This window comes from Podarcis vaucheri, assembly GCF_965113315.1.
Source record: "Podarcis vaucheri genome assembly, chromosome: 16".
Classification (NCBI taxonomy): domain Eukaryota; kingdom Metazoa; phylum Chordata; class Lepidosauria; order Squamata; family Lacertidae; genus Podarcis; species Podarcis vaucheri.
Window position 1 is genome coordinate 41,957,871 of NC_138754.1, and position 24,153 is coordinate 41,982,023.

General features: G+C 45.6%; 2 protein-coding genes and 1 long non-coding RNA gene across 6 annotated transcripts in view; 1 reads left to right on the top strand and 2 right to left on the bottom strand.

The window, feature by feature from the left end:
* The window catches only part of LOC309521381 (tigger transposable element-derived protein 1-like), a 355,247-nt gene extending 341,505 nt beyond the window's left edge, over positions 1–13,742 (top strand). The window contains exon 2 of the mRNA XM_082203843.1: positions 12,900–13,742. Coding sequence (XP_082059969.1) covers positions 12,900–12,920 — 21 coding nt within the window. The 3' untranslated portion in view covers positions 12,921–13,742. The remainder of the gene's footprint in view (positions 1–12,899) is intronic.
* The window catches only part of SCARB1 (scavenger receptor class B member 1), a 52,810-nt gene extending 33,999 nt beyond the window's left edge, over positions 1–18,811 (bottom strand). For 2 of the 4 annotated variants that reach the window (XM_082203806.1, XM_082203809.1), the window contains exons 1-2: positions 18,618–18,811; positions 4,796–4,953 (exon numbers count right to left, since the gene is read on the bottom strand). In XM_082203806.1, the coding sequence (XP_082059932.1) occupies positions 4,796–4,953; positions 18,618–18,743 (284 nt within the window). In that variant the 5' untranslated portion in view covers positions 18,744–18,811. The remainder of the gene's footprint in view (positions 1–4,795; positions 4,954–18,617) is intronic. The other 2 variants (XM_082203808.1, XM_082203807.1) reach the window with 2 other exon arrangements.
* LOC309521386 overlaps positions 1–24,153 on the bottom strand; it is a 94,364-nt gene that overhangs the window by 49,611 nt on the left and 20,600 nt on the right. The window lies entirely within an intron of this gene.

The following is a 24,153-nucleotide window of genomic DNA, read 5'->3' on the forward strand; positions in this document are numbered from 1 at the left end:
CATGTTCTTTGGTACGCTTGGGGGTTTGTGGGTACACTTGTCAAGTGTTTCCAAGCGGCTGAAGATGGTAGTGGTGTGTGCCTCACTTTGACCGACAGCAGCAGTGGCTGCCACTGCCCATGGAAGCAGGGGGGCCGAATGGAGGCTTGGCAGAGGCTACTGGTGCTACGCCTGGGTTGATGGCTGGGCGTGGGTCTCCCCTCCCAGCGGCTTGGAGGTGACTGCAGGGAGGGTGCATGTGGTGATATCACACTTACGTGGACTTTGTAACATAGCTATACAGTACTGCCCAAGTTATGGCTGACTGGGATAGAGGGAAAATAAAAAAAATCCTTCCAGTAGCACCTTAAAGACCAACTAAGTTAGTTCTTGGTATGAGCTTTCGTGTGCATGCACACTTCTTCAGATACACCAGGTGTATCTTAAGAAGTGTGCATGCACACGAAAGCTTATACCAAGAACTAACTTAGTTGGTCTTTAAGGTGCTACTGGAAGGAATTTTTTTATTTTGACTATGGCAGACCAACACGGCTACCTATCTGTAACTGGGATAGAGTGGTTATCCGTATTGTTTTCCTGAATTCTGAAGGGCTTGTGATATAGCTAAGAATGGGATGAAGTCATGAAAGCCTGTTTGCTTTTTGTAGGAATGATGCTTTTGGGGAGGGGGCATTTTCTGGTTTGCCTCAGGCAACAAAATGCTGTGGGCCAGCCCTGACGTTTAGGTACAATGATAATGTTCATGTATTTGTGTTTATGTATCTATTATGTTTGTGTGGAGAGGGTATGAGTATTGCAAACCACTTTGAGATCTTCTATTAGCAAACAATTAATGATAACAACAGCAGCAGCAGCTTCCTATGTTCATTTAAAAACTGAATCACTATTTATGTCAATTGAATAAAAACCCCTTTAAATCATTTTTTAAAAGTGTCTTCCAATTGGGCAACAGATTTTTTTAAAAAACAACATGGTTTTTCAATAAAAAAGTACTCCTAAAAACTGTAAGCAGAGTCTTAAGAGGTGCTCGTGCTTTTTCTCACATGGGAGGGAATGACGCTTCCAGATACAGTCGTACGTTGGATCCCAAACACCACGAGAATCAAACATTTTGGCTCCCAAATGCCGCAAACCGGTTTACAAGCGTTCTTTGGAATTCAAACATCTGACATGGCTTACGCGGCTTCCAATTGGCTGCAGGGGCTTCTGCCAATCAAAAGCTGTGCCTTGGTTTCCAAATGTTTTGGAAGTTGATTGGACTTCCAGAACGGATTCCGTTTGACTTCCGAGCTACGACTATACAATACTTATTTGCATCTAAAAACTGAGTGTGTTTCTTACTCCAAAACATTTTTTTTCATTATTAAGATTTTATTGAAAGTTTTTTTAAGAGTTATACACATACAAAGTGTCCTCATTTGCCCACCAGTCAGGGATTAGGGGAACTGTAGCCCAAAATCTCTGGAGGACAGACCAGGTTGGGAAAATCTGGCCCAAAGCAGAAAAAACCCAGTGAGAAACTCCGTAAGAGTCATAGAACTGTAGAGCTGGAAAGGACCATGAGGGTCATCTAGTTCTAGTCTACCCTCCTGGGATGCAGGAATCCTTTGTCCAATGCGGGGCTCAAACCCAGAATCTTGAGATTAGGAGTGTCATGTTCTGATCTCCCTGGCTTAGGAGTTACAGTGTTTTGAGACAAGAAGGCTGGATAGCACCATTATAACAAACTTCAGTGATTATCATCATTGTTCTCACCTCTCCTCCAAGGTGGTTCTTCCCCCACCCTTCCTGCTTTATCCTCACAACCCCCCTGTGAGGGAAACTGGACTGAGACACAGTGACTGGCTGAGTGGGGATTCGAACCCTAGTCTCCTAGGTCTTTCCCCAGCACTACAGTTCACTACACTGGTTCTTTAGCACCATTTTTAATGTTATGAAGCGCTAAAAGCGCTATTTATCTGCTTTGTAAGTTGCAAGGCTTTTTTCATAACCTCCCTCGGATGTCGGCATCCATTAATCCTACCTTTTCTCACCCTGACACTTCTAAAACAATCCTGGGTGTGCTGCAGACATAGCAATGGGTGCAGATTTCTCTCACTGGCCTCCCAACACTTTCTATTTCAAAAGAGGGACAGATCAGCACCTCGAACAAAAGGAGTCATTGATACTGAAACAAATAAGGAGCAATCATGTAACCTTTAATAAGTGGCCCAGCATAATCCACAGACCAAGGGTGGAGAACTAAAAGGAAAAGCCAATTATATATTTCAACCACCAACTTCACAGAGGATGATGGTGCAAGACTTCTGAAGAAGTGTTCCGTTCAGACTACAACAGATCCTCAGAAGCTTCCGACACTCTTGCACATGAGAGCCACCTGTTAGTTTTAACAGAAAAGCGTGCCAGTCGTGTGCAACCTTTTGCATGCACATGCACACTCACTGCATTGAAAGGCCAATGAGATGCTTGCAGGGGCTCCACCTGTCAGCATTGGTGGATTGACAGAGGCTTTGAACAGTAAAGAGCAATTCAGCTGGTGGGGGCTCCTGACCTCACATCATGCAGCTGACAAAGCCTGCCAAGAGCTGCCCAGTAGTTCTTAAAAGGAACTGGAGCCTCCGAGAGCAAGGGAAGCTGGCAATCCCAGACGGGTGACACAAGGATGGTGGATTAGGCAGCTCAGCAGAAAACCCTGCTTGCTATGCGCCATTTAAATCCAATCTTGGGGCCGGAGCAGGAGAAGGGATAAGAGTCCCCATTCGCTTGGACTCTAATCTTGGGCAAAGGAGAAACAAAGACATTTGCGCTAAGAGGCTTTTGCTTCATTCCCTTTGCACAGAGCCACAATGCATACATTCAGGGAGCCACTATAGGCACAACGTACGCAGAGGACAAGCTTGGCATTATGCTGGCAGCTAAGCCCAGTGGGGGGGGGTGTGTGTGCATGAGATGGCAACAGACCTTGCTGAGTGCTTGGCAAAAGATTTGGATAAGCTTTCAAGAAGGTCTTCCATCACTCCCTCCGCTGAGCTGTTTCGGTGGCTTTCAAACTCCGTTCTTGGCTTGGAAGCTCATCAAAGGAACTCCAAATTGGAGGAACTTTGAAAGCTGCCTTATGCGGAAAGCCCACTGGTCTTTCTTGTTCAGCACTGTCCCCGTGAACAGGCAGCGGCTCTCCAGGGTTCCAGACAAAAGCCTCTCCCAGCCCTGCTGGGAGAGGGCAGGGACTGAACCTGGATCCTTATGCATTAAAGGCAGGTGCTCTGCCACTGAGCTACGGCCCTTCAATGACCCCTCCCCAATGGGAAGCACCATGTCCCAAGGAGACAGCCGGGCCACTGCTACCAACCACTAAAGGGCAGCTGGTGGGAGCACTAGGAACACTCTAGGTCTAGGACACATATTCTGCCCACAAGAGCCAAAAGGCCTGAGTTGATTATAAATGGTCTGGGCTTTGGGGTGAGTAAGGAGGTGTGCTGGGGGACATGCGTTAGGGAAGCGCAGCAGATCAGTGGCACAGCCTCTCCTTCAAAAGCAGAAGCATCTTTGGGTAGGGCTGGGAGTGCCTCTGGCTCCTGAAAACAGGGTTTTTTAATTTCACTCCATTGAGCTGGTGCTGGCAGTCAGAATGGGACAGGGGTCAGACCACAAACAAAATAAATTGGAAATATTTATTTTAAAACAAAGCTCAGAGATGATTAGCATATGCAAGCTTGGCAATAAGTGAAATATAAGAATAAAGGGAATGTTTGAATTAATATATAAACGGGATGGGGGGAATTAGACAGACTAATCATTTTTAATTGTTAAGCAGCTACAAATAAAGCATGAAAATCAGTAAAACCTGAACATCATGTTCCTAAATCTTCCACTAGTCCAAACTATTTACAAGTTTACTAAATTCCCAGCCTTATAGTAGCTGAAGCTAAAGATTAATAAGAAAACTGGATTATAACTACCAGTCCCAGCAGCAACCCAAGGAATTGGCTTCTGTGGACTAAGGGGCAAAGGTCAGAAAGGTGATCCAGAATGGCCCAAACAGGCAGTAAGTTCAGGCCGAGACGGAGGTGCAGCTGCTTTTTGATCTGGCACCTCCAAATAGACCTGTTTTCTCGTCTGCTCTTATCTCTCTCTCACACACACCCTTTTTCTCACTTGTTTAATTCTGTTATGGTAAATTATGTCAGGGGCAAGCTCCTATAAAATGAGCTTTATTTTTTTCTTAGTTGTTTTTGGGGAGGGACCTAGTCTCAAGCTTAAGCAGAGTGAAAGGAGTTTCTTGAAGGTTACTCAGAGCTGCCAACAAATCTTGTATCTTTTTCACTCTGGCACACAATCTCAGCTGAACTAAAGCCTCTCCAAGCCTCCCAATTTCTCATATTCCAGTAGACAAGAGACACTTCTACCCTAAAAGCAGACATTCAGGCTGGCTTAAACAATGGACCAGAGTTTTCTTGACCAGCCTCCTTTGCATTCTTTAGTTTCTGGGGGTGTCACCTTAACCATGCATGCAGGTTTCGTTGCTCATCAGGGAATGTGATGAGCAGGCTAAAAAAAGCTTCTTCACCACCAGTTAGATAAACATCACGTGTGGTAAACTTTTGCTCCTCCAGATGTTGCTGAATCACAACTCCCATCAACCCAGCAAAGATGGCTAATGCCCAGGGATGATGAGAGTTGTAGTTCAGCAAGATGTGGTGGGCCAAAGGTTCCTCATGCCCAACATACAGGATAATTGACAAGAAAAAAATTAAGATTGTCACATGGGCTGAAGCAGACAGAAATAAGCTCAAACCTGTATACATAAGGGCCACGCTGGGTCACTACCGGCTTTCCTCCTTGAAGAACTTCCTTTGGATTCAGCACCTCAAATAAATAGACTGAAAAGAAAAATGGAACCGGGAGGTCTTTCCACAAGTTGAATGCCATGCCACTGGGATCAAGCCGCACATTCTGTAATGACAAACATGTGCCCCATCAGAGGTTGTTGTTGTTTATTATTCCCCCTTCTCCCTAAGGTGGGTTGCAACCATTTAAAATTAATTTTAGAATGAATGATTTTAGAATGTTGTTTATGCTGTACTTTTGTACTCTTTTATTGTTGTTAGCCGCCCTGAGCCCGGCTTCGGCTGGGGAGGGCGGGATATAAATAAATTGTTGTTGTTGTTGTTGTTGTTGTTGTTGTTGTTATAAGACAACATTAAAACCAAATTTTAAAACCTTACAATTACCAAAAAAAAAAATACAAACATGAAAAACAACATTTAGTAAAGATAAAAGTAGTAATAAAAAGAAACAAAAATTCATATGGCTGGGAAAAAAGCCCTAAGTGTGTGTATCTTATGTGCCACGTAGCCAATATAGCGTTTAACCAAAAAGTAGCAGAGAATTAGGCAGATATGCCAGTTTCTGTAAAATGAGGGCAATTGAGTAATAAAGAAAGGAGGGGATATTAAAACAAAGGAGGACAAAAGGGAAGTAAAAGAGAATACAGTTGTTTATTTCTCCTGGAACACATCAGCAGAGCATGTGTTGCGTCATATTTACATTCTTTGGCACATATTCTGGGAATTTTTGAGCTAGCATCTGATCTAATCTCAAAAATAAGAGGAATGCACTGCCCAAGTTTTGTACCCTTGAGATGAGGCAAGCCACAACTCAAAATTCTGTAATTAATGAGTAACTTTGTCTCTGAACCCTGAAGGGCCAGTCCCCCACCCTCCACCCCCAGGAGCTGGCGTTTAGGCCCTGTGTCCAACTCAGGCGAGGCTGCTTGGAACCAGTGGCCATCCAGATATTGGGCAGCATGACCAATGTCCAGCAACAAGTTCCCTATCCCTGAACAAAATTACATCGCTCGCTTATCAGTTTAGTTAGAGTGTATTTAAATCAATGTTTGAACAACTCTGCAAATGCAGGGTCCTTTGCTGGAGAGCCATTTGGCACCATCTGCCTGCCTAGGTCAGGCCTTACAGGGTGGTCGTAAGTGGCCTGCTGCAAGAAATGTCATGGTGAGGGAGCAAGGAACCATGCTAGAAGAGAGAATAAATGCCTAAGGACATAAGACAAGCCCTTTTGGCTCGGGCCAAAACACCCTGGTCTCACAGTTGCCACCCAGGTGCCTCTGGGAAGTCCAAACGAAGAACCTGCGTGCGACTCCCCCCACTTGTGATCATTCCCAGCAAAGAAGAAACAGAGCTACAAGGGGAATACAGAAACCCTAAGTTACCAAATCACTAACAATATCCATATATAATTTTATTTATACATTTTTTGTTTTTTTTAAAAAAATAAGGGTCTAATTCACATCAGTTATCCTAGTGCCTTTGTACTAAATGGCTAGAAAACTTTTTCACTGGGAGAAAAAGTTTACTTCTAAGCAAGTGGGATAAAAGATTGCCTGTTTCATTCTACCTATTTCTCTGCAAGTAAGGCCTGCTCTGCAGTATGCATTTAAAGCAGTAATATACCCCTTTTAAAAACAGCCATGGGAACTGGGAACTGTCATCTGTCAAGGGTGCAGAGAGTTGTTAGGACATCCCCTACTCCTCTCACCAATGGACCTCCTCCCCCCACCCCCAGCTACAACCACCTCCACAGAACACTTCTGACTCCCAACGGTGCCAATCACAAGACGTTTTCTGGCATATGTGCCATAATAGCACATGATGTTCTGTCAGGGTTCATAACTAGCCAGTGCAGGGGATTGAACAAACAGCCTATTGAAAATGGACATGTTACGAGTCCTGAGATGCTACTGCGGGTTTTCTCCACACCAGATTAAATCCTCAGCTTCAAACAAAGTTCTGCTTATAGGGTGTTTTCTAGGATGTAACACAAGTTGCAAGAACCACTTGAGGCAGAAGCCTGATCTTTTGAGATGCGAGAAGAACTTTGAGAACTCATTATATATGCTCCAGTTAGAACAGAAATTGTTTGTAGTGCCGTCAAAATGAGGTTTCTTGAGAGTGTGGCAGCTCAGAGAGAGCTTGGAGAGGCAGCTGGTTCCCTTTAGAGTCCGTCATTTGGTTATCAGAAGGAGGAGGAGGAGAAGAAGAGAAGGAGGAGTTTGGATTTGATATCCCGCCTTTCACTCCCTTTAAGGAGTCTCAAAGCGGCCAACATTCTCCTTTCCCTTCCTGCCCCACAACAAACACTCTGTGAGGTGAGTGGGGCTGAGAGACTTCAGAGAAGTGTGACTAGCGCAGGGTGGAGGAGTGGGGAAGCGAACCTGGTTCACCAGATTACGAGTCTACTGCTCTTAACCACTGCACCACACTGGCTCAGAAGATACTCGGATAATTGATCAATCAAAATCCACATCAGGAATCAAAGCAGTTTAAGAATTGGGCCCAGCGACTGAGTGGGCAGGGAGCCAGAGAGAATGCAGTAGCAAGAGTTGGTATAACATAGAGACCAAAGGGACTGAGCTACAAATTATGAATTCCCCAACTTGAAATTTGTCTGCTATGAACTCATTAGGCAGCCCCAGGAAAGCCACTCTCTTAAATTGGTTCTATCTGCAATAGGTTTTCATCTGAGTCATCCCAATGGATTCAGAGTGTGATGTTGCCTTGGGACATTTTAATCACAGAGGTAGTGCGTGTCTTCCATCAAGATATCATTTAAACTTGCAAAAGATTTTATTAGAGGGAACAAATGTAATATACAAGTGTGATGTTAGGAAAGTATTAACAAAGCTTCAGAAACCAAGGATTACAAAAACGATTTGGTCCTCAGGAAAAGTAATTGTATAAGCTGCCACTTCACGGTTAGGTAACCTAACCAAGCACCTTTTATAAGACTGCTGCGCATTAGACTAATAGCAAAAAAGGGGGGGGGACTGAACCAACATAGCCGAAGAGGTGCACTCTTGACCACGGTGATAAACTCCAATCTCATTTGGATTTTATTTGGAACGGTGCTCTATTGTTAAAACAAATGTTTACAAGATACAACATGCTTTTTACGAGACATTCTATTTATTTCTGCAGTAACATCCAACCGTTTTAGGAACTCCTCTCTGGATTTGTAAACAGTTTACTCCTTGGTCTTTTTTTGCTACTGAAGATGTCTCACAAGGCAGCGGGTACAGATTTTTCCTCAGGATTTACTCCCAAAGCCTTTCTCACGAATGAGCATAGCTGCAAAGTAGTGGAGGTTTAGGATCAGAGTTTTTCTTCTGCTAGATGGTTTACCTTCCCAGGTTGATGAGCCCCATCTGCCCCTCACTTCCCTCTACAGCATGTGCAGAAACCACCTTCTTGATCATTGGACCCACTATTAGTCTTGTCCACTCCATCCACCGGGGCCTGTCTTCACATGCAGGGGGTTGTCCCTAACTCAGTGAGGGTTTGAGACCCATCAGCTATCTTCCCCTGGTGTAGCCAGCCATTGAAAGCTGTTTCTTGGGGTGTGGCTACTGTTGCACGCTGACAGCTTCTAGGAGCCACAGGTGAGAGCTGAGTGCAGGGTGGGGACCAAAGGTGGACAAACTACCCCAGAAGGAGCATGGCATGTCCCCCACCAGAGGTACTACCCCTCCCCCAAGACACACCGGTGACCATGTAGTTGGTCCTTTTAACAGGCATTGTGTTACTGTTGCTCTTTGGTTTCTTGCCTCTCATAGTTGTGATGAATATGATGTTTTAATACAGGGTTAGATACATGCAGAAGGTGCCAGGCTCAGTCCCGAGGCAGAGCAGAGAAAGGCCCAGTTGGAACCCGGCAGAGTTGCTGTTGCCAGTAAGACCAGTGGACAATGATAAGCTAGAGGGACTCATGGTCTGACTGGGAATAAGGCAGCTTCCTATGTTCTTGGGGTCCTCCAAATATTGTTGGACTCCAGCTGCCATTAGCCCCAGCCAGCAGGCCCAATGGTGAGGTATCATGGGCAAGCGTTCAAAATTAGCTAGGTGCCAGGTGCATTTTGTACCTTGCCTTTGACCACTTGTGAGCAAGTGAAGATGCCTGGGCCCCAGGATGGCACCTGACATTTCCACCATCTGGGGATCATTGGATCGGGACTGTTTGCACACACCAATACCCCATCCTGTAGAAGAGGTCACCATCAAGAAAAAGAGGTCAGAATAGGCCAATATATATGTGGCTGTCCCTGGATCAAGTGACTTTCCTTCTCTAAGTTTTCAAAGTTCTCAGCCTGGCTCAAGGTTGTCATCTGAACTAGCCAGATGTTTAACTGAGAATCAATCAGAAACAGTCCATCATTTGAAAAATAAGACTTTTTAGAGCCATCTTGCCCCCCAAAGGCAACTAGACTTTCCGTTTTGGTGACTGTAGCCTTGGTTTAAGGAGCCCTTTGGTGCCTAGCTTATATATTTGAGTTTCTAGCACAGATCATGGGAGCTGTAGTCCAACTGTGTCCGAAAAGCCACAGGTCCCCTATCTAAATGGAGGATGTGTTATTATTTCCCAAGTGTAGATGCAAAAGTGGCTTGAATGCAAGGCAAGGAATGTCTACTGCTAAGTGGAGAGAGACTCTGGCAGGCAGAACAAGAGAGAGGGTTTCCTGCCAGGAGACAGGCAAGCACCAACCGCACAAGGCCATTCTTGGATTCCTAGAATATTTGGTTGTGCTTAAATAGACCACAACTGAAAATATTTGATCAGCCATAGTCATGTGGTCACTGGGATAGCTCAGCAGTGCCTTCCAACGCTACAATTCTATGTTTCTGTGTCCCCAAATTCCCTTCTTCACAGGAATGTTTTTCTCAACATTGACCAAATTCATTTAGGCTTAATCCCTTTGCTCATTCTACAGCCTCAGCAGATAAGATCCAGATAAGAGAAGGCAGGAAAGGGCGGAGGGAGGGGGAAGCCAACCCCCCCTTCCCTTACTTTTAGGAATATTTTGCAATGAGGCTCCTATTTGTGCATTAGAGCAGGAAGTGTTTCTGCTGATCTGATGCTTATGTAAGACAATGTCAGCTGCTCAAGCCCAAGCCTCCTGCCTTAACACGAGACTTCTGACCACAGCTGGACCCAGGGTCTAATGCACCACCTGCCTGAGTCTTGCAGCTTTCCCTATCATTGTACCTCCATTTTTCAGATGTCCCTTAGGCAGTTGCAAAATACTTTTTCCTAAAAGTCCCCCCCCTACTGTATTTATTTAGGGCTTGACTAAGGCAGTTCCTGTTTATTTCCTGAAAAGCAGAGGTAAAGGATAGGGTTGCCAATAATTGGGCTATAGTTATATTAAACCTACAGCTTATTCCTTCCACAAACACCATTGCCCCATGTGGTTTTCCAAAGGCTGAAGGACTGTTCAACTGAAGTCCCCCTTGCAGATTACGGTTCAGGCCAACCTCTGATGGGAGCTGGCGCCCAGGCACCTCTGAAGGGCCACAGCTTCCTCATGCCTGGCTTAGGCCCTGGAGTTGGAGCTTCCTTTAATCTCAGCTGCCAAACCTCTTTTCTTGGGAAACTATTGTGGCCACATTTAAAACAGTAAATTGTCTAACTTTGTAAACCACTCAGTGCAAGTGTGTATGGTCTCTCCTCTCTTTATAGGAGCTGGATACATTTATTATTCTGTACCAAACAATGTAGAAAATCATTATAGCATAAGCTCTTTTTGGAAATAGAAGTAAGAAATGTCATCATAAAGTCGCAGTCTTATAACTTATGTACATTTACCTGGGAGTATTACCGGTACATTCCACTCAAAAATTCAGTGGGACTTCTTCTCAGTAAAGATGCATAGGGTCGTATTGCCTGCTGCAATATGTACACGTCCTCATATGCCAAGGAATTGTGGCCCTGCAGAGATTGTTGTGTTCCAGCTCACATCAGCCCTAAGCTAACACAGCCAGTGATGAGAGCTGCAGTCCAGCAGCCCCCCCCCCCCACTCTCCAGAGATCACGCCTGCTTGTGGCGGAGTCAGGGGTCCATAAAACACAAGAACAGCTTGTGACATTCCAAGGCAAAGCTCAAGTGTATACTAGATAAGATGAGTGGCTCCATTCACAGCAGCTGAAACTGGTACCAACAATTTAATACAGCTCTGCTTTATAGAATTGTAGCATTGCAAAGGACCCCAAGGGTCGTCTAGTCCAATCGCCTGCAATGCAGGAATCTCAGCTAAAGCTAAAGTGTTGGTGCTGACCTTGAAAGCCCTAAACGGCCTCGGTCCTGTATACCTGAAGGAGCGTCTCCACCCCCATCGTTCTGCCCAGACACTGAGATCCAGCGCCGAGGGCCTTCTGGCAGTTCCCTCATTGCGAGAAGTGAGGCTACAGGGAACCAGACAGAGGGCCTTCTCGGTAGTGGCGCCCGCCCTGTGGAACGCCCTCCCATCAGATGTCAAAGAGATAAATAATTACCTGACATTCAGAAGACATCTTAAGGCAGCCCTGTTCAGGGAAGTTTTTAATATGTAACGCTCTACTGTTTTTAACACTGATTGGGAGCCGCCCGTGGCTGGGGAAACTCAGCCAGATGGGTGGGGTATAAATAATAAATTATTATTATAATTATTATAAAGCATCCATGACAGATGGCCATCCAACCTCTGCTTTAAAACCTCCCTTGAAGGCGAGTCCACAACCTCCCGAACAGCTCTTACTGTCAGAAAATTCTTCCTGATGTTTAGTTGGAATCTTCTTTCTTGTAAGCTGAAGCCTTTGGTTCAAGTCCTACCCTCCAGAGCAGGAGAAAACAAGCTTGCTCCATCTTCCAACTAGCAACCCTTAAAATATTTGAAGATGGCTATCATGTCTCCTCTTAGTCTCCTCTTATCCAGCCTAAACACACCCAGCTTCTTCAACCGTTCAAGGCTTGGTTTCCAGACCCTTGATCATCTCGCTTGCCCTCCTCTGCACACATTCCAGCTTATCAATATCCTTCTTAAATTGTGGTGCCCAGAATTGTACACAATATTCCTTCCAGGTGTGGCATCACCAAGGCGGAACAGAGTGCTATTGTTGCTTCGCTTGATCTGGACACTAGACTTCTGCTGATGCAGCCTAGAATAGCATTAACTTTTTTTTTGCTGCTGCATCTCATGTGTGACTGTGTGTGGTTGTGTGGAGTTTTCAAAATATATATATACACAAAACAAAAAGAAACACAACCTTTAAATATCTCCCCAAAATAAGATGGGTATAAGGTCTAGAATAAATCACTATACTGGCACTTTGGCACAAAGAGGTAGAGAAATTGCATTTATAGTGAAGACAAATAAAATAATGTAATCCAATCTCTGTTCTACGTAGCTAATGCGTAATAGGCATATGAAATAAAGTTACACTATATAGCTTGAATGTTTGCAGCTTCTCTTTCCCTTGTAATAGTTGTACATGGGAGTAACTTTCTCCAATATTCCAAAGATTTTTATCTCTGTGTATACTTTATTGGAAGCCGCCCAGAGTGGCTGGGGCAAGCCAGTCAGATGGGAAGGGTACAAGAAATATATTATTCTTACTATAAAATGAAATAACAACAATAACTTTACCAAAAAGAAATACAAGGTCACTCCCATCGAAGGTGGAAGTATGTGCCTTTAACAGGAAACAAGGTTACAAGCAGGTATAATATCTACCAGCTGTGCCTAAGTTCTGTATCAGTGGTGCAATATTTTCATTGACATTTCACAAATACCTGGTGACACAGATTTAAATCAGTTTTTTATCCACTCATTCAGACAGACTTCGCTACTGCTATATTCAAGCCATCTTCCCAGATTTTCTTTGGGCCCAAAGAGGAACCTGTTTGACATGGCTTTGCCATGCTAATTTAACATTTTTGAGGGTGGTGCAGGGAGTAGCCTGATCTCAGGTGAATCCTACATTAATTGAAGGGGTCTTGAGGACAAATAAATGCCGGGTCCTACCTGCACTAAACATTTAAAGCAGCACTCGTACCACTTTAAACAGTCAAGGCTTCCTCCAAAGAATCTTGAGAACTACAGTTTGTTATGGGTGGTGAGTTTTAGGAAACTCCCTATCAGAGCGGTAGCTGGGGGGGGGTGTCTAGCCACGGTTTCTGATCCAGTGAAGCCCCCTGTGGGTTTCTGCTACGGTGTGAGAAAGAAATTCTGAGGGACAGAAAGCTGAGGAAGAGAATCAGTTGGACTAGATGACCCTTGGGGTCCCTTCCAATTCTACAATTCTATGATTCTATACCTTCAGAACTTTGAATGCGCTTAAATAGCTAAGGTTGAGGGATTTTACAGACTATACATGATCTGCACACAGGAAAGTAAGGGGGGGTGAGCATTTTCCCTGCCAGAGGCAGTTCCCTGGCAAGCTCTGGTCAGTCCGGCTGCATTAGGAATGTAATAGATAGGCACTTTCTACCTTTCTACATTGGCTCCCAGTATGTTTCCGAGAACAATTCAAAGTGTTGGTATTGACCTTTAAAGCCCTAAACGGCCTCGGTCCAGTATACCTGAAGGAGCATCTCCACCCCCATCGTTCTGCCCGGACACTGAGGTCCAGCGCCGAGGGCCTTCTGGCGGTTCCCTCATTGCGAGAAGCAAAGCTACAGGGAACCAGGCAGAGGGCCTTCTCGGTAGTGGCGCCCGCCCTGTGGAACGCCCTCCCATCGGATGTCAAGGTGATGGACAACTACCTGACATTCAGAAGACATCTGAAGGCAGCCCTGTTTAGGGAAGTTTTTAATGTGTGACATTTTAGTGTATTTTTTGTCTTTGTTGGAAGCTGCCCAGAGTGGCTGGGGAAACCCAACCAGGTGGGCGGGGTACAAATAATAATTTGTTATTATTATATTATTATTATTATATTACCTTAGACTTGCAAAAAGCATTTCTTCACCTCACATGGAACCTAAAATCACTACAAAACTATCATTTCCTAAAATGAGTAATCAAACAAAAATAAAAGTGAAAGGAATCTTGTTGAAGCTTACTCGGGAGTAAATTTACATGTCAAAACTCCTTGCACAGAACCAAGGGGGTTGGGTTTTTTCCTCAAAGGGGGGGGGGAATTTAAAAAAGGAAACACCAGAGGGTCTTGGCTGATCTTATGAAAATGCAGTCTTTTAATGATCCTGTGACCAAATAATCCAATTCAAAACCTGACCAAATAGACAATTGCTGCACAAAGAAGTTCTACTTTTCATAATAATAATAATAATAATAATAATAATAATAATAATAAATTTTATTTATATCCCGCCCTCCCCAGCCGAAGCCGGGCTCAGGGCGACTAACAACAATCAAATAATCAAACAGTAAAATAGTTACACAATCTAAAAATATTTCATTATAGAAATTAATTAAATCAAATTGAAGGCAACCAATTAAGCAAAATTCTGTGCAGGTTGCCAGAGGAGGGAGTCAAGCTGCGCCCTGACCAAAGGCCTGGCGGAACAACTCTGTCTTGCAGGCCCTGCGGAAAGATGTCAGGTCCCGCAGGGCCCTAGTCTCTTGGGACAGAGCGTTCCACCAGATTGGAGCCGCAGCCGAGAAGGCCCTGGCTCTAGTTGAGGCCAGCCTAGCCTCTCTGAGGCCTGGGACCTTGACGGTGTTATTATTTGCAGACCGTAGGTTTCTCTGTGGGGCATACCAGGAGAGGCGGTCCCGTAGGTACGAGGGTCCTAGGCCGACAAACAATTTGTTTTTAGTGGAAGAGATACTCATTTTCCCTTTGTTCATACAGTAATAATACTTCTTAGGATTCCTTTGTATTCAAATGATATTGTGCCTACTTTTATGTCCTTTACGAATAAATCTTTCGGGGGGGGGGTGCTTGTATGCATGCATGTGTATGTACACAAACATGCATGGGGGGGTGGAGTGCCAAACTGGGTCTAGGTGGCAGGAAGCCCAGTTTCAGCCCTGCTCCCTATTCCCTTCCAGAGCTGCAATCTCCAGATTGGTTTAACACTCAATCCCTTTTCCCAGGGAACTCTGGGAATTGTAGCTCTGTGGTGGAATAGAGTCTCCTAACACTCACAGCCCCCTTTAAAAACTGCAGGTCCCAGGATTTTTGGAGGAAGCCATGACTGTTTAGTGTGGTGTGATGATGCTTCAAATATATAGTGAAGACGAGTCTGTGGTAAAACAAACTTTGGCATTGACTCTTCACACATATATAAAAATAAAAGTTCCAAGAGGACAGGGGAGTTCTCAGAAAGTTTTTTCACGATTTCTCCCCTTCCCAAACAACACTGCACAACACAAGTGTCTTTATGGAAACTTCCCCAATGCTCTTCTTCTCTTTTGTTGCACACAGTCATTGCGCATTGCAACTATATAATATCTTCGGAGGGTATCGTTCAGGTCAACAACTGGTCCCCATCTGCCCTTAAACCTCTTGTAATTCTCAAGAGTAGGAGGAAGAATTGTCAGCTGACACCAGACAAGACTAAACAGTGTCCTGGAGTGCCTTGTATATGGGTTTTCTGCCTCGGTGACCTGACACAGCAATTTAATTCTTACAGTTCTGCTGTGCAAGTTTGTTGGACCAACAACTGAAAAACGCCCAGAGACAGAACACTTCCTGTTCCCAGAAAATGGAGGCAGCAGTAGAAAGAACAGAAGCATGACCTCATTTTTTCAAATCTATCTTCAGCGCTATTTCTGCAAATGAGGACCCCAATTCTGCAGCAGAAAGTCAAGATTCTGAAAGTTTTGGATAATCATGTTTTTCCTAAGAGTTACTGCTTCCTGCTTCTTCCTGAATTAGCCAATGAGGGGTCATGAATGCTTTTGCAGAGTGGATAGATTTCCTTTGAGCAGATATTAACATGAGGGAGGCGTGAACAGAAGCTTAGTGAGAGGATGCTCCCAAAGGAGGAAGCTTGCCCTCTGACCTGCATCAGATCCCCATGCTGGCCCTCCCTCCCTCACAGCACACTTGAAATCACAGCATTTGCTGCTTACCAGCTGAGGACCCCGTGAGGATTTGAGGGCTGGTGCACTGTGCTTTGCCTCTCTCTGCCTCGGCCCCTAATCGCAAATGCACACACACACAAACTCCCACCTTTCAATCTATCAAACAGGAATAAATTACAACAGCCCTGCAAAGCACCTTATGATAGGCATTTTTGGCAGTCTGGATACTCTAATCAACAGCACAATACAAGTAGCAAAAATATTATAATTATCTAGCAAACAGGACATTCAAACTCACTATTAGTCATTCATACACAGGAGAACAATTGTATCATAGTCAGCAAGTATATGCTTTGTGCAGGGGCCTTTAAAAAGCAAATATACGAACACACATTCAACTGGCATACAACCCAATTAGTTTGCAACATTCTGCTCCAGATGAGATGCTCATTATAAATCTTCCTCCAGCATTTTGCTTCAACCCAATTTCTGGTAAAGGAATAAAGAGACACACACATGCACACATAGTCTCTTTTTCACCTGGGCTGAACTGTGCTCTAGGTAAGGAACCCTTTCCACATCCCCTCTACTTGTTCAGATTTGCATCACCTTATTTTATCCTATTAATTTCAATGGTAGGTGATGTTCTTAGCCTGATGCTGATTTGCATCCATGATTTATTGCTTCATGCAAGATGCCCAAGCTGCATGCACAGAGCAGAAATCACACAGACCCACAATGCTACAGGGTGTGCCTTTCCCCCACAGATAAAGGAACAATTACATGAGGTACGTGCCAGATATCCAGAGTGAAAAGGAACTGTCTATTCTATTTGGACGAGCTGTTGAGTATAGAGTTGAGTGGATAGCCCATAGCAGGTGGACCCCACAAGGCAGCCTCATTACCAAGGACATCACAGCTCAGTGGCAGAGCATCTCCCTGGCATCTCCAGGCAAGGGAAGAAAACTCCTGCCTGAAACCTTGGAGAATAACCATCAGTCTGTGAAGGCAATGCTGAGCCAAATCCTGCCCTCATCACACATCCCAAACAGAAATAAGCACCAGAACTTCTTAGATCTTGGAGAAAGGGTTTTAAGAGGAAGGTTTCATAAGCAGTTCACTTCAAAGGCTATATTGCAAATACAGCTGAACTAGAGGTTATGCAAAATGTGCAGTTGATTAACTACATGCTTAAAAAGATAATACTACTAGGTGCCAAGGGGAATCAGTTTGCACTGGGCCTGGAGCACATGAGGAAATGAGCTCAATTCCTTCCCTCCTGTGATGGATCTGGGGGAAATTTCCCCTATTGAGGGCACTCTTTTTAAAACAGTTCTCTCAGATTAAGTGTCATGGACTGGCTGGATGCAGAGGAATGGTGGGAGGCACCAGCTGGGGAATGTCCAAGAGAAGAAGGCTCAGAGCCAAAGAATGGTGGTGGGATGACAATAAGTGGTCAGAGGGAGAAGAGAGAGCAGACTGGGAGCAGGAGGTGTCGGAAGCTGAAGAGTCAGCAGGGCTTAGTGAGCAGGGGGAGTCTGTGGCAGAGAGAAGTCCAGCTGAAGCAGGAGAGGAGTGTGGCCCAGAGGCAGAGATGAGATAGGCTGGTGAAGAAGCAAGGGGGTCTCCCCCTCCTGCTGTGACCAGCTCCCCTCCTCCCATTTGTCTCTCAGAACCAGAAGAGGTATGAAGAGGGATTGCTTGGGAAGGACCCAGGAAAGGAGATGATTTAGGTAGCTGTGGGAAGGCAGGGACCTTCAGTCTCCACAACTGCCTCATGGGGCAAGACCTATCAGATTTGCTGTGCTCATTACACCTGGCATTCCTCAGCAGACCTTGTTTCTTCTAATAAAGAGTTAACTTCACTTACTCTGTGATTTATTGCTGGCTCGCTCCTGACAGAAAGAGATATGCTTGGTCTGCTTATAGAGTTCACCACACCTCCTGAGCTGTGATCCAAACAGAAATCTCCCCCACAGACACAAACACCAAACATACTCCATTTTGCCTTTGTGGGGAGGAGGCAGTCATTAGGAGCATTTTAAATAAACATTTTAAGATTCAGTGTTGCAGTCAGCCTTAACACACATGCATAGTCACTAACGTGCATTTAGGATAATTACCGTAACTATGCTGTCCCAATTTCCATTCAAATGCACAGGATGTATAAGATGGGGACAATCAACAGCATCCTTCCCAGGACAGGTAAACAAGCTCCCTCAGGTGCCTGCTGGTTACGCTCTCTTCCCTCTGCAGCCCCAACCCAGGCCAAGTGGGAACTCTAGTTTGAAGGCAGAAGGAGCAAAAAAACCAGAAAAGCTGCCTTATACTGAATTGGACCATATGGTCGTAGCGGCAGGAGAGTAGCTGGGTCAACTTCAAAGCAGGGAAAACTTTTGCTACGATCTTCCTGCTGTGCTCCTGCTCCCCCCTGAAGGAGAGGCGAGGCGCTGGACCATCCCTGGAGGATGCTGGACCCACCAAGCACGGATTTGCAACAGCTGGCAAATCCAGACTTCTGGAAAGGGGAAATTGTTAGTTTGATGTGAATGATTTTAGGACTAGGGGGAGGTTGTCTCCCCCCCCCCCCGAGCGGCAAGTAAGATGTCGAGTCGCATTTTTAAAAAGCACCTCCAAGGAGACCCCCCCCCCCGCCTCGAGGTGACCAGGTGCCCCTTCTGTCGGCGCGTCGGGAGCCAACGCGGCAGAGAGCGCGCCGCGCGCCCCCGGCTGGGCCAGCCCGGAGTCCCGCGGGAGCGCGCCGTGCCCGCCTCGCCCGGCCCCCCCCCGCACCCCTACCTTGACCACCTGCTCCTCCATGATGGCCGGCAGCGAGACCACCAGGAAGACCCCGGCGCCCAGGCAGAGCAGGCCGGCGATGGCCAGCCCCACGGCCGCGCGGAAGGCGGAGCAGCAGCGCGCCATGGCGAGCGCAGAAGGAGCCGGCCAGAAAGTGCCTCCGGGGGACCCGCCGCCAGCTGCTCTCCGCCGCCCGAGAAGACGCCGCGGCCGCCGCGCTCGCCCCCATTTACGCTCCCGGATTGAGGCCGGGCCCTCCCCGCGGGACCGCCCCGTCGCGCCCAGAAAGGCCGGGCGGGGGAGGCGCCGACGCGATCTGGCGGGCGGGCGAGCTGCCGGGGGGACGCGCTTACTCGCGAGGAAACGCGCTGCGCGCACTTTCCGGCGAGTATCGTGCGCTGGGACGCAGCGGCGCTTCCTCCGAGTAAAGCAGCACCGGAGGAGGGCACTTCTTCAGGCTGGCAGGCTGGCCGCCCCAGGCCGCGAACCCAGGAAAGCGGCGGTGGGTCGTGGAACAGGTCGTGTAAACACGTGGACAGATGGGTGGTAAACAGAGCAGGGAAGAGGAGTTCTGTAGCTGCCTGCTCTGTTTCCAAGCCCAGTTTTGACTTCTCAAGCTCTTTAAGGTGAAGGATCCTTCTTGGATATAAAAGCCAACCTCCCCACCCCCTCCTGGTTTTGGGTAGACTAGGGTAGCATACCCTCCCAACATTTCTACAATGAAAATAGGGAAACGTTGGACATTCCAGGATCAAATCAGAAACTGGGGTGGCTTTTTTAAATCTGGGACTGTCCCTGGTGAAAAGGGACACTTGGAGGGTCAGGTATTTATCCAGTTTGTCGGCTGCCAAAACTTACTGCTGCCTTTATGAGGTGGCTGTTTTGTGTTTTTTGGGAGGAGTCCATTACTACATTTATGTTTTTTAATACGCCAGAAGCTGCTTGTAGGCTTCTAGGTAACAAGCAGCTAACAAGACAACTTATTATTATTATTATTATTATTATTATTATTATTATTAGTTAATACAGAACAGAGCAAGTTCCTTCCATGTTACTTTGGACTCTGAAGGCAGGGCACAGTGCACACAGCTGCTCCTGATTGCAGGCCCCGAGCAGAGGTGTGGGGGAACCTTTGGCCCTCGGGGTGTTACTAAACTGCAACTCATCAGCCTCAGCAAAGCATGGCCAGTGGCCAGGGATGATGGGAGTTGTAGTTCAGCAACATCTGAAAGGCCAAAGATTCCTCACACCTGGTTTAGAGATCAGCCCTCAACCCTGCAAGAGAGCAGACTTCACTGGGCAGGGGACTATAACTTCCTGAATGCTTGCTTTTAGAGCCAAAACCTGCCCATTGCCATTGCAGGGGGAGAGTAGCTGAGCCTTGAGAAGCTAAGACAGAGAGGTGTGGAAAAAGTGGGTATGAGAGCTATGGTTCCCCCCACCCTGAAAAAATTGGAAGACTGTATATGGAATGCATAAAACTGTTTACTATAGACAAGAGAGGAAGTATCTGTGCTAAGTGTGCATACATCTATACACAGGAACAGACATACCCCATCAATTGCTGCATTCTGCGGAAGAGGGCCTCCTGTCAATACCATCTTCCATACTGGGCCACTAGGGCGCAAGCAACCTGCCCTTTGGAACTCTGTCCCATTACACATCTAGCAAGTATTGCCTCTGTTATCTTGTTAGTGCCAAACCCTTCCTGGATTCAGAAAATCTAAGTAGCTAATGGCCAGTCTCCCCTTCTTGGGTAAGGTTCTGGAGCACTCTTGGAGGAAACTGAATTTCTAGATTCATTTCAATTGGTGTTTTGGCACAGAAACTGCTTTGATCACCTTGTATGGTAACCTCTGTTGAGAAAGACAGCGAAAATGGGCCCCCGTTAATTCTCCTCAACCTCTCAGCTGCTTTCAGTACTGTTGACCGTGGTCTCCTAATCGAGCAGCTGCCCAAGTTAAAGATGGATGTCACTGCATTGTGGGCCTACTTGGTCATTTCCAGAGAGTGATGCTTGGTGAGTGCTCTTCAGCCCTGTGAAGCTTTCCATGTGGGGTTCCTCAGGATTGGATTTCATCCTGTATGTCGCTTAGCACCAAACCACTGAGTGGGGTTATCCAGAGTTTTAGAGTACCTCATCAGCAAGACACACAGTGAATATGCTGGACTGTTGTATTGCCTGGATTGGATGAGACCCAAAAAACTGAAGCTCAATCAAGATAAGAATGAGGCACGCTAGTGGGTGGTTCCCTAGACTGCATGGATGGGAGGTTGCCTGTTCTTGATGTGGTTACACTCCCTCTGAAGGAGTGGGTACGCAGCTTACAAATTATTCTGGATCCTTTGTTGCTTGAGGCTCAGGCAGCCTCAGTGGCACAGAGTGGCTTCCATCAGGGATAGCCTAACTTCTGTTGTCTATGCTCTGGTAACCGCTAGGTTAGATTACTGCAACACATTTTAAGCAGAGCTGCCTGTGAAGACAGTTCAGAAACTTCAGCTGGTGCAGAATTCAGCGGACAGTTGCTCACGGGGGCAAAACGTTTTGAGCACATAACGCCAATCCTGGCCTGACTTCACCAGCTGCCAATTAGTTTCCAGGCCCAATCCAAAGTGCGGATTTTGAACTATAAAGTCTTAACAGCTCAGGACAATACCTCAAGGACCACCTATCCCCATACAAGCCAACCTAGACCCTGTGATCATTCTGTGCGGCCCTCACTCGTGTGCCTCTTCCACAAAAGGTCTGGAAGGTGGCAATGCAAGAACGGGCCCTTCCTGCAGCAGATCTGTTTGTGGAATGAACTCCCTGGGAAGGCTTGCTTGGCACCTTGGTTACATATCTTCAGCATCAAGTGAAAACATTTATCTGTAACCAAGCCTTTGGCTGATTTAAAATTCTGTGGCCTTTCAAATGTCTTTGTGGGAGGGGGATTGATTTGTTTTTATTTATTATGTATTCTCATTTTGTATTTTTATGTTGTGATATATGAAGGGCAGTATACATATTTAATAAAATTTCAACAAGCCTTTTAATTGGCTATCCAAATGTTATCCTTATTACATTTGAAAATGTTATTACTTTTTTTTAGTACCGGTATATTTTAAATCACTTTAAAGGTATTTATAAATGGAATCAAATGAAGTGTTTCTAAATTTGGAGGGCTTTAGCTCTCAATCCTAGTCACAGGCCACAAAAGGCTTTAGAGCAGACATAGGCAAACTCGGCCCTCCAGATGTTTTGGGACTACAATTCCCATCATTCCTAGCTAACAAGGCCAGTGGTCAGAGGTGATGGGAATTGTAGTCCCAAAACATCTGGAGGGCCGAGTTTGCCTATGTCTGCTCTAAAGCCTTTTTTTATCATACAAGGTGATCAAAAACATTTGGAGCAGTTTGCCTATGCCTGCTTTAGTGTTAAAACCAGCACCTTGAATTGAGCAACTGTAACACAGTGTTTGTAGAACTCCTAATATAATCAAGAGGGAATTGGCTTCCTTTACATCAGCTGAACTTTCTGGGTCATCTTAATGTAGCTTGCAAAGCTTGTAACATCTTGGTTACTTTTTATGATGTTCCAGGGGCTATTATCACTTTTATCTCTTAAATGCAGTTTACCCTTGAGCCTGTTAAGCAACACATTATTTCATTGGTCCTTTTGATAGCACAAATTAACTCAGCTACCACCATTACTGGTTAAGATTTCATTCACTTGACTGGCTACGATGTCTAAAGGTTGAAGCTCACATGATACAGTACTAGGATTGACATATAAAGCTTGAAAGAGCCTTATCACAGCCGTATTATCCATTGGTAGATTCATGGGAGATTTGCAGTAAAAAAGGGCTTAGCAGTAAATTTAAGCTGCTAAACTTTAGGTGGCCTCTGACAAGCGACCTTGTGTTGCAAGCCAGAGGAATCAAGAACACAGGCCAGTCAGTCAAGGATCCTCACATACCCATTACCTCACTCTTTTGGCACTTTCTGCAAGCTGTTGCTGCCATCTTTAGCAAGTCTCAAATATTGTGCGATTGGTGCATTAACTCCTCCACTGATTAGTGTTGTGCTTGGAATAGGACCAGGGATACCAGGGTTCAATTCCTCCCTCCACATAAAGCTCCCTGGGAGACATTGAACCAACCAGGATCCCCTTTTAAAGTATTTTTTTCCGATTTTGTTGTTGTAAGCCACTTTGTATAGTGTTTTAATGGAGCTGTACACCATTGAATAGAGGGACGCGGGTGGCGCTGTGGGTTAAACCACAGAGCCTAGGGGTTGCCGATCAGGTCGGCGGTTCGAATCCCCGCGACGGGGTGAGTTCCCGTTGCTCTGTCCCTGCTCCTGCCAACCTAGCAGTTTGAAAGCACGTCAAAGTGCAAGTAGATAAATAGGTACCACTCCAGTGGGAAGGTAAACCGTTTGTGCGCTGCTCTGGTTTGCCAGAAGCGGCTTAGTCATGCTGGCCACATGACCCGAAAGCTGTACGATGGCTCCCTCGGCCAATAAAGCGAGATGAGCATCGCAACCCCAGTCGGCCACGACTGGACCTAATGGTCAGGGGTCCCCTTTACCTTTACACCATTGAATGTATGCTTAACACACCACCACTTGTTAAAAGGTTTTACCTGCAGATTACTGTCAAACCGTATTAGAGCTCAACAGCCTACATTACCAAAGAGCTATTTTCCAGCACAGGAAAGAATTGGCCTGTGAGATGTCAGCACCTAAACACACAGAGCCAAATGCAAGGCAAATGATTTTCATTGCTGTATTCAGTATTTCAGGCCAGGAACAAAATTTGGACTGCTCATGAGGTATCAAATGTTGATGTCTGTGTTGCAGGAGATTCTGACCAAACTTCAGTAAGAACTTAGATTGGATGGCCATCTGTCATTTATGATCTAGTTAGTTGAGATTCCTGCATTGGACTAGAATGATCCTGGGATCCCTTCCAACTCTACAATTCTGACTGTAGCAAGAGCTCCTGGGTGGGACAACTGCAGGAAAACTCTACAATGACCATAGGTAACTTACGATTTGTCAGAGTTCTGATAGCAAGACCTCTACTGCATCCTGACACTCCTATATGCTCAGTCAGGAAGCTGCAGAGTGTCAGTTATAACAAGTATATCCAGATATCCATGAAAAAGTATTTGAAAATAGTGTAACTTTAAGTGGTAAGCAAACTTTCTTTGGAAAGTTTCCCCCCTGCTACCCAAGTGGCTTAGAGACTCCAAACCAATAAAAACTTGTCAACTTGAGAGCTTCTAACATTTCACCTGGTATTATTTCCAAGCCCGATTTGTCTTGCTTTGGATCATAAGGCACCATATTCAGCTTTCAGTTTCTGTACCTCCTTGGAGCAATTTTATAGAGTTCCCAGACAGGCATATGAACCAGCTTTCCTGGATTAGCTTACTTTACTGCACTATTAAGCTCATAAAAGTTAGCTAAATGGATTAGAGACATATGTAGTGCACAGGTGACGAACAAGGGCATGAGAACCTACCAACTGGAATAAAAGATACTCCACTTT